Genomic DNA, 16,870 nt, shown 5'->3' with positions numbered 1-16,870 from the left:
AAGAATGAGCCAAGAGAGGAGCTGCATAGCTGAAATTTTAGGTTTAGATGGGGCTGAAACGCTGGATGAAGGTGAGCACAGCCACTGGGATGGATGGGTTTGGAGCAGGGGCAAGGTGAGACACGCTAGGAGGAGGCATCTGTACTGAGTGACTCTAGAGGTTAAGTATGTGCTTTGGTGTGCTAATAGACACCACAGTTAGCCTGACAGGTTTGACAGCAGGGTTCTCACTTTTGGAGTATTCTTGTCTACCGCTGCCATTCTTTCTAGAAGTACTCTCAGCCAGGGTAGCAATCTGGGATGCTCAGACAAAGAGGCTTTAAAAACAAAATCTATCTCAAGCCCTTTCTAGGACTGCCAAATTTTCAGTGAATGATCAGTACAAGTTCTGAGTTTGCCGGCGTTCAGAGTGGCATAGTGTGAAGCAGCCGGTGGTAGGTCAAGAGCAGCCAGGCCCAGCCTCATGCCCTGAGTGAGCTCTGGCTGTTAACCGATGCTTAGGAAAGGCAAGTCTTCCTATAAGGAAAAGCCGCACAGTGGCCCTGCAGGTCAAAGATTGACCAATATAAAGATAAGGAAACGGAAGACAGCAGCAATGGAATTATGTGCCCGAACACTCCTTTCCTAGACGTTCCAGCCAGCTCCAGCTTGGGCTGACTGCCTTTATAAGAATTCCGTAGATAGCTCTATTTTTGTTTCCATAGCCAAAGGTCATACATCACAATTACTTCCCTGGTTTGGGGTTTTGAGCAAAGCTTATGTAAATACCAGCAATATCCCTGTTGGCTCTCAGGGCCCCCACTTCCCAGTTTCTAGTTCTGTTTCTAAATTTGCCCCTGGTAGGCACACAGCACAATAATTCAGGACCAAGCCTCACCAATTGGTGTGTGTTCTGAACTCAGGGAAGTGGCATGGCAGGGACACTGTTTCAATAGCTATAAAAGTTGTCCCTTGCCAGGGAAGCCACCGGGAACATAAGATGACAAACAGCGAAGGTGCTTTGTGACAGGAAATGTTCAGGGCTTTTCTTTCAGACATCCAGGCTGTGAGCACACCCTTACTTCTTTCAACATTAGCTTCCCACATAATACTAATACACCCTCATTTTCTCATGTAGTCAGAGACCTCATTCGAGCCAAGTGAGGGAAAGTATAGGAATGAAGATTTTAAACGATCTACTCCACAAGAGAAAAATGTAAAATTGACTTCGAATCAATTTACTTACTTAAGTTCAAAGGTCCTTGCAGACCAAATAGAAGGATTAAGTGTCCTATTCCATGCCTCTTCCCAATCTTTGTGTTTAATTCCTTTCCCTTTGTTTATAGTATGTGACCTGTTTGGGGGCCAGGGAGAGGATATGATTGAATTACAGTTACCTTCAGTTTACTTAGTGGAAGCCTCGGACTGGTTCTTTTTAGCTAATGGGGTTTTCCTAGCTGTTAGCTTCCAGAACTCAACAGACTTAAAGAAATAAAGGTCCCCCAGATCCCCCACCTGTTCCTTTGGATCCTACCTTTTCCATTGCTTCCTTCTGACTAGACTCATCTTCTGCCTTCAGGACCCCTCTCTGCCTCAGTTTCCCCCAGTTATTGGTCTCTCCTGGACTCACACAATCCTAAGCCAATCTGGTCAACTCTTGCCTGTGTTTTGACCCTGTGTGCCTGTCTCAGTCTTCCAGACAGGCCACCTTTGCTGATTTCTCTCCTAGGGAAGCTGCTATTTGGGCTTGCTGCTTACTCGTGCATCCCATGATCACACATAGGTCCTTTCCTGATCCTCGCAGAGCTGTTAGACCTCTCTCCACATCTCAAGCTCTCAGCCTCTCCTACTGACATCCTCTTTAAATGGAAGACGCTCCATTTCAGGAATAAGAGTCTTCCTGCAACTTCCCATAGTGATCTCGCTCTCCACAATTCCTCTCTTACCGATTGTCAGCCTCCTCTCTGCCCCTTACCACTCTCACTGCATGCCACATTTCCCCATTCTGTCCCCTGTTCTCCCACCTTCTCTGTCCTTCTGTGTCCCTCATGCTGATCCTTAAAACTGCATGCATTTCTAGAAGAAGGAGGGCGAGGAGGAGGAGGATGAAGAGGAGGAGGAAGAGGAAGAGGAGGAGGAAGAAGAGGAGGGGGAGGAAGAAGAAGAGGAAGAAGAAGAGTAAAAGAAGAGTTCTAGGTTTTTTCCCCTGAAAGTTTCTTCTCATTCATTTTTTTCCAAGGGTGTATCATTTAGACTAGCACACTCCTCTTCATCCCTGAAATCACCTGTTCTGGCCTTTCTGCTTCTTAGTAGGATATGGTGTTGGTAAAGCAAGTCTGCCTTACACATTTTCTGAAAGGAGGCAGAGGGTTAAAGATGTTGCTCCTTTTCTCACTATTTTCATGAAACCAACGGTGCAAAATGACAACAGTATCTGAAGCCTCATAGTGTTGACCTTAGAAAGCCTTTTGAGGCTTGAGACTTTCATAGTGATTCACCTTATGGTCTGGTCCCTGATGAATCAGCAGCCCTGGGTCACTATCCAGGGCTTTGCTCAGAGCCAGCACCATTACCGGTAATTATAGCCACTGTAGCTGCCAACTGTTCCTGAAGTGGGGTATTGTAACTCGTGTAACAAGTGAGCAGAAAAACTAGGTCATGGGCTGTGAGATATCTTTCTCTATACTGTGAATATGTTTTATTACAATTGTAATAAAAAAGTTGATTTGGACAATAGCCAGACAGAATAGAGCCAGGCAGAAAATCAAAGCAGAGATACAGAGAGAAGAAGGCGGAGTCAGGGAGATGCCAGCAGCAGCTGCCAAGGAAGCAAGATGTGAGGTAGCAAGCCACAAGCCTCATGGTAAAATATAGACTAATAGAAATGGGTTTAGTTGTAAGAGATGGTTAATAATAAGCCCGAGCTTATTATCATAGGCCAAACAATTTGTAATTAGTAGTAAGCCTTTGAGTGATTATTTTAAAAGGGCCTCAGGACTGGGTGGGAAAAAAGCCTCCATTTACAATCATGTATTGGGTCCTGGGAAAAGCCCATCTTTAAGGGAAAGCAGATCTGGTGCTGGAATGAAGCCAAGAAGAAAGGGCAGAGAAAGGGAGCAACTATAAAATACAAAGCCAATCACTTCACCTGGTTCTGTAAAACTCTTCTAGCATCTTCCTGGAGATTTTAGGATTAATTCAAGCTCTGTGTAGCTGCTTAAGCTCCTTGTTTGGTGTCACACTCTCAAATATGCTACTGGTTCACATGCAGGTCCTGCATTCATTTCCCAAACAGGCTGATTTTTATACAGGTGTCCATCCATCCATCCATCCATCCATCCATCCATCCATCCATCCATCCATCACTCCATCTATCTGTCTGTCTGTCTATCCATTCATCCATCTATCCATTCACCCATCTTTATTAAGAGCAATAACAGAGGTAAGCAAGCCTTCTGGAGAAATATCTAGGGCTGGGGCCCGGGAAGGCTTCCCAGGTGCCACAGTTGAGCTGGGTATTGAGGGAGGCAGAGGAGTTCATTACAGGAGGAAAGAGCAAAGGTTTCCTACTGCAGGGAGGATGTGCAGAGACGAGGCAGAAGGGTATGCTGCTGCTGTAATAAGGTCAAACTGCATATGACAGAGAGAAAAAAGAACACTGTGGTCAGGCTTTGGGTGACTTATGACAGAGGTGTCCCTAGTGGGGACAGGACTGCAATAATAAAAGGTCAGGTCTTTATTTAGAGTGTCAGATAGTGGGACATCAAAAAAAGAAAAAAGTGGGAGACACAATATAAATTGTCCACCGACTATGGAAGACACTATAGGGTTTCCTAAACAAACAACAAAAAACAACAGCAACTAATAATAGATCTGCCATATGACCCAACTGGGCCAGTGCTGCTTATTTACCTTGGATTGCAAGCCACCAGATCACAGAGACTCTTGCATATCAGCATTAATAGCAGCACTATTTACAATAGCTACATTATGGAGTCACCTAGGTGTCCTACAGGAGAGCAATGCGTAAGGAAAAGGTGGTATAGACACACAATAGTAATTTTTAGTTATAAAGAAGGCCAAAGCTCTATCATTTGGAGGAAAAGAGATGCAACTGGAGATAAAAATATGAACTGAATTAAGCCAATCACAGAAACACATATATCCTATTTTTCTCTCTTTTATGAGTCCTAGATTTTATATCAGTAGATAAAATCACATGCTGTATGACATAGATAGAAGCAAAACTGCCTAGGGACACAGGCACAGGATTTGGAAGGATAAGGGTTGGAAATAGGGGGATGTGTTCAACATATAACATATACATGTACAGAAAGTTGGAAAACATGCCTACAGCATCTTCCTCATCAATCAAGATAGAGTAAAGGACTAGGGTGTAGTGAAGGATCTACCTAGGAGGGGGAAACAGAATAGTTATTGATGAATTAGGGGGTCCTGGATCAGGAGGAATAAACAGGGATAGGGAAGAAAGAGGGGGGTAAGTGAGGATCTACAGGGAGGGACAGCTAAAACTATGGGCCATTTGAAAACCTAATACAGTAGAAGCTTCTTAAAATATATACACATAAAATATAAATATATATATACATATATTAAAGAAATCTAATTTGGAGTCATTAAATAATGGGGGAGACAAAGACCCAACTAGACATGAAACTTCCAGTACTGGGAATGGGTTACATTTAATTGAGTTGTTAGTCAAAGAGGTGTCATGAAACCCCCAATCCCCCAAAAAAAATCAAAACAATTTCAAAGTGTTGGTGGCTCTCCACAACTGCTGGTGAGCTCCTATTACTAAGGAAAATACTGAACCTGAAGAAGTTAAGCTGGTGCCTACGTAGAGCCTTCACTCCCCGCAATTAACTAATGTTCATGGTAATTGGAAGGTACTCTGCATTCTACCAGAGGACAAAAGTAAACACAAAACCAGCTACAAACCCTGTGATCTACATTGGTGGTCTGTCTGAAAGATTTGCTGGTGCAATAATGTCACAGAACTTGTTGGCGTAACCAACCAACATCTGATTGGATTTAAGGCCCACTCCATGAACACAAAATGAACTCACTGATATTTTTGGAGGCTTTTTTTTTGTGTCATAATGCTTTGCCTGGGCATATTTTATTTTTACCTCACAGATCTTTTGCTTATATATGATGATTATGGTTTCCGATTTTGTATTTTCTGTGTGTACAAATGTATGTGTTTTTTCTGCTTCTTCTTTGGCTCTTTTTCTGTTTGTTTTGACCTATTCTGGTTTGTTTGTTTTATGTTTACCTTATCCTATTTATTATCATCATTATTTTTTTAGATGCCTGCTTGTATTTTAATGAGAGGGAAAAAGAAAGGGTGTAGATTTGGATGGGTGGGAAAGTGGGGAGGGTCTGGGAGGAGTTGGGGAATGGGAAATGGCTATCAGAATGCATTGCATAAAAAAAAAAATCTATTTTCAATTAAAAAAACAAAAAAAATCTATCTTCCTCTCAGAAATGCAAACTTCTTGTGATGATGTGGGGTGATTCAATGTTTACGTCAGGAGATGAACTGAGGTGTGTGACAGGCAATGTGTTGTAGCATTGGACTACAGTGCACACAAGCATTAGGATGATCCAACAGTTCACTTTATCATCGGATGACTAGTAAAGATTGGAGGTGCTGGTAGCAGATACAGTATCCAGAGGGTAGCTGACATGAAATTCAATTCCCAGCTGGGGTGGACTATGACGGTACCAGCTTTCATCACTGCTCTAAGTTCCATGTGATTTAAAACTCAAGAATACTTCCTTCTAGAGATTTCCATCTAGCATTTCAGGGCTGTAGTTGAACACAGGAAACAAATATTAAAAAATGAGATCTCCACAAACTGTTCCTGTCACATACAAAATGAAGGCAGAAATGAAAGGAGGGAGGGATGGACAGAGGGAGGGGAAATGGTTACTATGAAAGATGATAGAGATGTTCACTGGCTTGGTTGTGGTGCATATTTCACAATGCATACAAATATGAAATGTTTTATATCCTGAAGATTGAAAATTTTTAATTGTTAACACTGTTTAAATCTAGTTGAAAAACTACATTTCATTATAGTGGCTCACCAAAAACATTAAGAATGCTCTTTTGAGAATCATTATGAAACACAATAGTTATAGTTATCAAATGGATCACTTAAAACTAAATAAAAATCAAAGTTCATACCAATATCAATCTTCCAGGCCTGGCACTAGCATCCCATAGGCTGGATTCAGTAGCAGACATGTTCTTTTTGGTGGGTGTGCTTTTTACATGAACAGTAGTCAATATTTAAAAGTCCTTCAGTCTGTGTGGAGAAAACAGCAGTTCCACAGCCCACATAGCTATAGGCTTCAGAAACAGCTCTAAGAGGGCCCAGTCCCTTGCCGTGCCTGAGTCCCACAGCCCAATCCCTTAGACCTTTAGATAGAAAATTCCCTTATCTGTAAGACCCCAGAGGTTGTCTGAATCCTGAAATATTTATATATATATATATATACATACATACATACATATATATATATGTAAAGTTTACTATATATGTAAAGTTTAAATTCAACGATAAAGTAGGTATAGCAAGACACAACAGCAATAGATAAAAACTGTATGAATGCTGTCTCTCTTTAAATGTGTCCCTCACTGTCTCTGTCTCTCTCCGTCTGTATGTGTGTGTGTTGTGTGCATATATGTATCTTAATAACATGCTGTACCATAGAGTATTTTCAGACTACAATTGACCACAAGTAACTAAAATCCCAAGAGGTGAAGCTATGGATAAGATCTAGGGACCTCTGTGACTCCTTCATACCTCCAAACCCTGTGTGCAGCACCCATTGGTGGAGATAAATTGGTGTGCTTGGCTTGTCTCAGAAGTGCTGGCACTTGCTCCTCTACAGGACAGCACGACTTGTCTTAGGAAGAGGGTCATTTCTCAAGAGCACTGGGTGGTGGGAGCGTCAATGGTTAGTGAGCTCAAGACATTGACTCATACAAGACATAGCTCAAACAAAGCTGTTTACTGAAGGTCCTGGAAGGCAGTTCTGGAAGGAGATGAATTTCTGGACATTTAAGTGAATGGAGCAGAAGGTGCAGGAAAAGAATGAAGAGTAAGCAAGACCACCTCAGGGCTTTGTTACAGTAACTTTTTGGGAACAGCGGAAGTATTTACATGAATGACTAATAGTATTAAATGGGAAGGCGCTTGCCTTAACTACGGAATCTTAAGATTTTCTTTCCTTCCCTTTCTTTCTTAGCCACCTTCCCACCTTGAAACATCTTAATAAGGCCACGGCACAGGCATGAATGTCCTGGTGATAGAGGGCAGCAGGCTGGCTCAATCCCTAATCCTGAAATAAATAATAATATGAAGAAAAAAGAAAAGAAAAAGAAAGGATTACATAGTGATATTCGGTACTTTAAAAAACCAGGTGATTTTTTTTTATTCTAAAATACACCTGGTCATTCTGAGGCGAGCCAAAGTTGTTCCAGAGAGAATACTGCAATGAATGTTCCAAACAAGGGCTTTGTTGGCACTCGTTAAAGATTCCAACTCAGCCCTGATCCCATTAGCAGCAAGGTGACTCTTAATCAGAAACGTTTTTCTTAACCGTGGTTAAAGATTGCATGCTAGAAAACTAGGTCAGCTTGCATTGCTTTAATTTGCTCGTTGCTCTTCTGAGAAATGCGCCATGAGGAACCTTTTGCTCAGTCTCCAAAAGGGTCTTCAGGAGTGGGGCATCTTCCTACTGCAACGTGAGTTGAATAGGAGAATTGATTTTCTTTATTATTATAAAACTAATAAAAAGCTCACTAAATGCAGGCAGGCAGAATTTTAGTGGAAGAGACACTCTATCAAATAACGGAAGTTCATGTAACAATATACATGTGTGGCCTATATACTGTTAAGACGGTATGCAAAGAAAAGACTCATAGAATACATTAGAATTAGCTCTGTGAAATTGCTATGTAAAAGAACTTCCTTTTTCTTTTTCTTTCCTATATTTTGTAAGTCTAAGTATTTTAGTTACAAGGACAACTAAATACAATTAATGTTTATCTATTAGATCATAAGCTTTAGATATTCACACACTGATGTAACTGATTCTGTGGAGCACGGATCACATACCAGACACTATGGCTGTTTCTTGCACGCAAAGTAACAAAAAGCAAAAGAATCCAAGACACATGGGTGACAGGTAATGGTGTTAAAGGTTGTGGATGTCTGTCATGGTTTGAATGAGAATGGCCCCCAACACAAATGCCACACGTTCTCTCTCATCTGTGGTACCAGCCTCAAATATTTTTTTCTTGTATGTTTAACTTGGAAGTATATGAGGAAATTAGAAGAGTCCACTGGTAGTGGGTAGACACATTTAGGGAGGAGGGATAATAGAACACAAGTTCTGTTGAGGAAGAGAATGGGAATACTTGGGGCAGAAGAATTTATGCAGAGAGTGGAATGATGCAGACAGGGAAACAAGGGGTCAGGGAAGGATGAACAGAAATGAAGTGAGTATGAAAGAGCTACTCAGGAACCTACAAACTCACCACCCAAATAAATAGTGTAAGAGGGATAGTAAAACACATGAGACATGAAAGTCATAGGTGGGGCAGACACAGGGAGCCAGAGATTTAAGCAGGGATGAGGATGGGGGTAGGGAATAGGGAACAGGGATATGTTAACAAAAACAGAGAGGCTTTATGAAACCCCAGGAGTTTGTTTTTATCTATCTATCTATCTATCTATCTATCTATCTATCTATCTATCTATCTATCTATATCTATCTATCTATCATTATCTATCTATCTATCTATCACTATTTATCTATCATTATCTATTTATATATATCATTATCTATCTGTCATTATCTATTTATCTATCATTATCTATTTATTTATATATATCATTATCTATCTATCTATCTATCATTATCTATCTGTCTATCATCTCTCTATATCTATCTATCTATCTATCACTATCTATCTATCTATCTATCTATCTATCACTATTTATCTATCATTATCTATTTATATATACATCATTATCTATCTGTCATTATCTATTTATCTATCATCTATTTATTTATATATATCATTATATCTATCTATCTATCTATCTATCTATCTATCTATCTATCTATCTATCTAATATCAATCTATCTAAGGAGATATGCACACATGTGTACATCTGAGTGTTCCCACATGCTCTCCTTTATCCTCTCTAATCCAGATCTGAGAAAATGGATAGTTGAGTTTTGGGCCTAAGAGTAGGTATCCTATTTTGAATGTTCACAGGAACATTTTGTAAAAGACATGTATCAGTCATAATTATGTACTGCAATTCAGATACTAGCATTCTATCAATATATTGATAGAATTCCCAATTTAAATTACATTATTGATAGAGTCAATCATTGTCTTCACAGTTACTCAGAAACCATTCATTGCTGGAGTTAAGGAACTCACAAGACACTGAATAGGAACAAGAAGTAGATGTAGTAGTGTTCATTTCTTAGTAATAATACCAAAGAAGGGAAAAATCAAACATCTACTTAATGAGTACTAGGAACAAGAGGGAGAGATGGTGATGCATATATTTCATAAGTTCTGTCAACCTCAAGCTACTTCCCTTTGGCTAGGAGCATTGGGGGTAGTGGATGAGTCAAAGAGGCAACTCTTAGAAGAGTGAATGTCTCTATGTGAAAGGACAGTATGACACAGAAAGGAAGCAACTAATCTATATGACTCAACAGGACCACTGCCACCCCAATAGATGCAAAGATTCATCTAGCAGAAGGTGTGTGGAAATGTTCTTTCTGAGGTAGCGAAAGCATCCAGAAACTTCCATCAGAATGAGAAGGCATTGCAGGGCACTCCTTAGCTTCTTATTAAGATCTTCTAATGAGTTTAAGTTGAATAACTCCATAAATTAACATTACCATAAACTTCCTTTGCATATTGTGTACTCGGAAGTCTTGGTGAGACGTAGCTATGGGACCACTCCATCATATGTCCCCTCATAACCTGAAATGTGAATTTGTTTAGGGCCAGTGATACGTGGAAAGATGAGATGGGACAATTGTGAGGAAATTCCCTAATATTTATCACAAAAGCTATCATAATTAAAGAATGCAACATGTCTTTAAGAAAATATTTGATTAATTAAAAATGAGTTCAAGAAAGGAAATTTATTTGCTACTCAAAGACAAGTAAGCCATGGCACCATAAAATACAGTGTGATGGGATTCAACAAATGTCCTACAGTAAGAGGTTTGCAAAACCACTTGTATAAAAGGTCCAAGAAAAGCATTGTTTCAGCATTAGAACTGTATTCTTCATTAAGAAATGACTGGAAAAATAATTATATATGTGGGATTGCTAAATTATTCTGCAGTAATTCTTGGTACACACAGTTCCATTCTGAAAGAAACTCAATTTCCAAATATTATAAATAATACATTTTCTCAGAGAAAAAATATATTTAATCAACCTGTCCTCTCTCTCCCTCTCTCCCTCTCCAAATGAGTCTATACAACCCACAACATGACTGAAATTTTCAGTACTGTTTCTCCCCTGCCTATAAACATGAAGCAGCCAAATCTTTACAGAGAAGGATTCATTTACACCATTCTACTCCTAGGACTCCAATTTATTATAGAGCTTCAGAAATTTACATTTTTTCTATTGAACCACTTTACAGTAACTGCGGGTGACGCATATACCCTTTCCCCACAGTCCTACTTCAAAACTTCCAGGAAATCCTGGGGGTTGCATGCATGGTGACCGGGTATATTACATAAATACAAAACAAACCATGTTTATTGCTCATGTTAATGTAGGTTTGTACCTCGGAGAAGGGGGAGTTATTAGCAAATTCATTCATTAAAATCCCATTATTTTCACATTAAGCTATAATTTATTAAAACGAAGCAATTTTCCTGATGAGAATTACTACCCTGGGCAATAATCATCTAGAAAGCATGGCCTTCCTTGGGATTTCATTTGGCTTCGAGAGTGTTCGTGTTACAGACGGCCGATGAAGGAGTTCTCTCTACTCAGCAAACACCTGTCTAGATGATGCCTGGTGGCTAGTCCGGAAAAGGAAGGTTGGTGGGTTTCAGAGTCAAAAATAGTAAAGTTTTTTTTTGTGTGTGTGTTTATTCTCTATACGTCTTCTTATTCTACCACACACACAAAAATACATCATTTTTTAAAAAATAATATTTTCTAATTTTGTTTCAAAACTCCTATTTTTACATTCTACAAACATATCATTAGTAATACACTGCTGAAGAATTTCTATGCCACTATTGCCTGTCCCCAAACGAATAAAATCTCCCCTTTGGGGACAATGCGGAATACGATGCTCTGTTTGCACTCTCAGGCTCACTGTAGAATTGACTTGCTAACACTCAAGACGTGGCATAAGTGTCCAACAACAGACGAACATACGAACGTGAGGTGGCACAGACACAGAAGAATATTACTCAGTCACCAAGTCAATGTAGGCCTGTGATTGGCAGCGACATGGACAAACCTAGGTAGTCAGGCTAGGAAAGACAGCACCCCCACTCACCTGTCTGGGCAGGTGTGGACAGCAGGGAGAACTTAGCTCATGAGTACAAAAGCAATTAGATAAAAGGAGTAAGTTCCAGAGTCCTCTAGCCCAGTAGGGATGACGAGGGGGTACAGTAATATATTCTGCACCTAAAAACTGTTACAAGAGAGGATTTGCAAATGCTCCCTCCGAAAAGAAATGATGGGTGTTTGAGGTGATGGATATGCTAGTTACCCTGGTTTGATCATAGAAGGTACATACACGTGTGTATAAATGCCATACTAATAAATAGACACAATTGCTACCAGTTTAAACAAACAAAAACACAAATCTCCTTCAAGGCCTGTAACCCCACTGTCTACCCTGGGGATCTCGTGCCATCTTTCTCCCACCCCCGAGCCATAGGCACTCCGCTCAGAGGGCCCTAGTCTCAGCTCTCACGCTGAAGCACTCTGGAGACGACCATCCATCCTGTCTCTTTACTGCACTTCAAGAGACTGGAGCAGCTCCACCCAGCTCCATTGACCCCCACCAGAAGAGCACTTCTGATTTCAGATATTTGAGAGTTATCAACATCTTCCTTCATCCGAAAATCAACTCGGCAGGAGCCATGAGAGTGGATCGGCATACTGCACCGACAGTGACCTCACATATGTTATGGGAAAATGGCCATTGAGAAGAAAATCAGTATGTAGCCTTCTAGAAGCTAAAACAATTGTAATTAAGAATAAGTTCTTTTGCAAGAATAAAATCGATATTTGGAGTAAACGGCCCACAGACAACTGGAACCTTGAGAGTGGACACGGTCTCAGCTCTGCTCACCTCTCGCGGGGAACAGCAAACCAGTACTCGGGCTGCTTCCTTCTCTTGCCATACTGCTGGACCATGGCGGTGGTGTGACTGGCAAAGGATTTTCTCATTGGTTTTCCCACCTTGATACACAGAAACATCGGTGGGGTCTTGCTCTTTTCTTCTTTCGAGGGAAGTATATCTGAATCACATATAAAAATGCATTGCTCAATCACAAGAATAGTGGCCACAGTAAAATTTGTCAACAGGTAGAAACCTGATTCAGCAGTACCCTATTAGATCTAACGAACCATCGAACTTCCTTTGGTACAAAAAGAAGACATTTTTACATGTTTCAAGTTGGTGTGTGTTATACAGCATGCTACACACTAAAAGTGAGTATAAAAATGAGAACAGAAACAAATAGTGCAGAACTGTAACACCTCATGAGCACACACGCTAGTGAGCAGTAGTAAGACCTCATCCCACTACAAGGCTACTGGGTGTAGAACCGAAACCCCTCAAAAGCATTTTTAGCTACAGACCTTTAATACCAGCACTCAAAAGGCTGAGACAGGTGGATCTCTGTGAGTTCCAGGTTAGCCCTGGGGTACACAGTGCAACCAACTCTCTCTCTCTCTCCTCTCTCAAAAACAGTTTCACCTCCTTTAGATTCAGGAATTCAAGGTTAAAAATTTATTTGAACGAGGCAAATACTTCTGAAATAGAAATCTATATTCAGTTCAAGTTCTAAATAAATACATTTTACAAAATTTTACCCCAATCATTATTGCTATCAGCAAAGATAGATTCTATTGAGAATATGTTACTCTTAAATAAATATTCTACTGTTACTACAGGTGCATATTTTACAAAGGCAAACATACAATAGAATACAGAGGCACTAAACAACCACAAGAACAATAACCATAAAAGCCCCAAAACAAAACAGGAGGCTGGGGATATCACAGTGTATAAAGTACCTACAGTACCAGACGAGGACTCAAGTTCGGGTTCCCAGCACCAGCAGAAAAGCCAGGGGATCACAAGGCCTGCCTATGACGCTAGTACTAGGGAGGCATGGACAGGAGATCCTTAGGCAAGATGGCTAATTAGACTAGTTCTGGGCTCAGTAGCCACTCAGTCTCAGTAAATAAAATGAGCCATGATCAAAGACAACGCAGGGCTTCCATGTTCATATGTATATGCCACAGATATACATGTATCCACAAACATGGGAACATGCATACACACATTCATACATACTACACACACACACACACGAATATCCCCTACCCCCCCCCAAAAAAAACCAAGCCACACAATCCAAACTCAACCAACTAACCAACCAAACAGCTTACCTTCAATGGGTACCTGAATTCTCTTTAGCAGCCATAACTGAATCTCAGATTTATTATCCATTTGTGCACCTTGACAGCTCTTGTCCAGAGATGATTCCAAAGACTCCAAAGCCTCTTTGTTGTTAATTACATTTTCTTCTGCATGAGGGTCCAGTTTCAGGGGAAGGTTCTCTCTGTCTTTTACCCAGATTGCATCTGGCTCTTTGCGGCCCTCAGGTGGAGAGTCACCTGCCTGGGGAAGAGAGCGACTAAGCGTGATGTCTATTCCTTCTGGCTCGATCCTTTTGTTCTCACCGAGTTCTGACTTTTGTACATTTTCAGAAAGCTGTGATCCTTCTTTGCTTTTGTTTAGGTAAAATTCAATGAGTTTAACTTTATCGAGGTCTTCGTGGATCTTGAGCGTGCTTTCCCCCTGGTTTTCTGGGGATCCAGACTGTTTATCTACTTCTGGCACTTTGTCTTGCTTCTCACAGGTTTCTAAATCAAGGGCCCCCTTCAATTCAGCATCACTCTCTAACCCGGTGAGGTCCAGGGATGACAGCACCTGCATTTGCTTTGCAGACCCCATAGTTTGGGGCTCCCTCTTCTTTTGTTCACGAGAAAGAGATTCCTTCGTGGCATCTCCTTTGTCCATCCCACTCCTAGGTTGAGAAGAGAGTTCCTCTAAGTCAACAAAGTCATCATCTTCCCCCAAAAGACAGTTTTCTTTGGCTATAGATTCCGAGACAGCATGGGGGTCAGAAGGTCCCTTGCTGAGCTGAGTCACGGAGGGAGACTCACTGGCTGTCCCCCTAGAAGCTTCCAGTTTCTTTAATTTCCATGACTCAGAGCTGTCCAAGGGTTTCACCCGTGTGCATTCTGTTGACTCCTCAGGAGAGCCCATGGATTTGGGATTTAAAGGGAGGGTTCTCTCCCCATGCTGCTGCCGTTTCTCCTTGTTGATGGACTTGAACTTACTGAATGGATTGATATCTTTTTCTGAAGCCAGGTCCTCCCATTCTCCAGGCCTGTACAGAGGACAAAGATCCTGAGGTAGGTCACTGTTGGGGCAAAAATGGTGGATGCACATGGAATGTTAAAAATAAAACCAAAAACAAAGCGGAGGAAAAGAAAAACACAAAACAAAACTCAAACCAAAAAATACACTACAACTTAAATTTATGCTAAAATAATTTCAAAGTAAGAAAATGAAAGCAAGAGACTGATTACAAAATAAAATGTAAAATCAACTAAAAGTAATGACGAATGGATGGATGACCATGTGGGTTATACCTCTTGCTAGAAACACACGGATGCATTCAAAGCATGGAGATGTTACTTGCAAGACTTTTCTATATGAAATAAAGTTTTTGTTATTTATGAAGGAAAGAACAAAGGAGAGGGAAGATTTTAGAATTAATGACTAAAATTCCTTAAGAGATCAATTTTTCCATTTTTATAAAACAATGGAAGTCAGATGCAGAATTCTGAAAGGCTTCTTGAACCTCAGCTCCTTTAACTGTTCTTAGAAGCTGACTTTGAACTATAATTTTTTGTTTCTTGCTTTAAAACCAGATATTTCTAATTAAACTTACTCATTTTCTAATTAAAAGGCCCCATTACTTGTAAATGAGATACAGAAGTTAACTTTCATTAATACTGGAAGTAACAGCGCCTTACAGTTTAAAGACCTACAGAAAAAGAAATTTTACAGAGGAGCTTTTAAAATATTGCAGAAGTTTCTAAAGCATTTCAAGTTTTGTACCAATAACAATGAAACAACTGTTTTATCTCTCGAAACATATTGTTCTGAGATATTTTTAATTACTTCCCCTTAATAAGAGATGCTTAGAAACCAGATTTGAATTATATAAAAGATCTGCTAAGAGTGTTCTTTCAAGTTCAAAATAAATGGCTAAGACATTATCCACTTTAGTTAGGTTGGTAATTTGATACAGCTATTATTGTTGTTGTTTTGTTTGTTTACTTTGTAATGAAGACTGGCGGTGAGTTTACAGCCCTTCTTCCTGAAACTCCCAAGGGCTAGGATTACAGTATGCACCACTATACTTGGCTAAGAAAAATATATATTTTAGTATGACTGGCACTATATTGTGAGCCCCTGCATCTGCACCTACAATAGTTGAAGCATCTCTGCTGGGTTCACAGAGATGCAAAACTCCTTTATAAGGTGAGCACTTGCAATTTCAGAATTAAGGATGCTTTCTCAAAGGCCAGATGATTTGCAAGTAGTATTTTATCCACTGTAGCTTTAAAATAAATGATGGTGCCAATAAAGTAACTAAGTCGCAAGCAGCAGACCTTCTCCCTGGACTTATTTTATAAGCCATTTGCAAGAAAAGGCCAGGCTTTTCCCAATAGGAAATGAAAGCCCATATAAGTGTTAGGCTCTGCTAAATGACTTAAAAAGCTTTAACTCATTCTTCAATTTAATAAGCATTCACTGAGCCAATAGGAGCCTATGCTAAAATATGGTTGTGACTGACTGAATTGTAGGAATGAGAATATACTAAGTGAATTACCTAAGAACAACATCCCAGAACATACTGAAGATTTCAGGGTCAAATAACTTAGTGGATTAGAGAATCCTCTCATGTTGGATCTTAAAATTTCATTTGGCAGATTGAAGACTGAGATGTCCTGCAGATTAAAGAACTCAGCTCTTCCATCCTTAATTAACAAGCAAAAGTTTCTCCCATAAACATCCAAAGATCCTTTATTTCTCCCCTCTCCTGAATAATGATGGGAAATACATTCAACCGCATTCCAATTAACCTCGCGGCTAACCTTGCCCACCTCTCATTCTTGTTCCTCTCCCCAGTCCGAGCTGCCCGTTTCCCCAACTGAGACTAATCTAACCATCTGCTTTCGGGCTCACAGCTGCCAAGCCCTGCTGGGGCAAAGCATACAATGGTGTCAACTGGTTCAGCTGTTAATTAATGTTTTTCTAGACTTAGCCAGGCAAGTAATGAGGATTGATACCCCTCACAGTTGTTCCCTTCCTATTTTCTGAGGCAGCTGGACCCACTAAATATCCCCCCCCCACAAGACACAAAACCTGAAAGTGAGGATGATTTTAATCATTAGTCACTCCCCACCCCCTTATCACCCTCAGCTCCTCTTTTCTCTCCTCTGTCTGTCTATCTATCTATCCAT

At 40.3% G+C, this 16,870-nt stretch overlaps 1 protein-coding gene across 2 annotated transcripts in view; it reads right to left on the bottom strand.

Annotated features, from left to right (window-relative positions):
• Positions 1 to 16,870, bottom strand: part of Ncoa7 (nuclear receptor coactivator 7) — a 140,914-nt gene that overhangs the window by 30,659 nt on the left and 93,385 nt on the right. Inside the window, exons 9-10 of one of the 2 annotated variants that reach the window (XM_075946459.1) lie at positions 13,715 to 14,754; positions 12,387 to 12,555 (exon numbers count right to left, since the gene is read on the bottom strand). In XM_075946459.1, coding sequence (XP_075802574.1) covers positions 12,387 to 12,555; positions 13,715 to 14,754 — 1,209 coding nt within the window. The remainder of the gene's footprint in view (positions 1 to 12,386; positions 12,556 to 13,714; positions 14,755 to 16,870) is intronic. The other variant, XM_075946470.1, reaches the window with a different exon arrangement.

Source organism: Microtus pennsylvanicus, chromosome 1, assembly GCF_037038515.1.
Source record: "Microtus pennsylvanicus isolate mMicPen1 chromosome 1, mMicPen1.hap1, whole genome shotgun sequence".
NCBI classification, from domain to species: domain Eukaryota; kingdom Metazoa; phylum Chordata; class Mammalia; order Rodentia; family Cricetidae; genus Microtus; species Microtus pennsylvanicus.
Note: the sequence above shows the minus strand (reverse complement) of the source record. Positions and strands in the feature narration are given on the sequence as shown.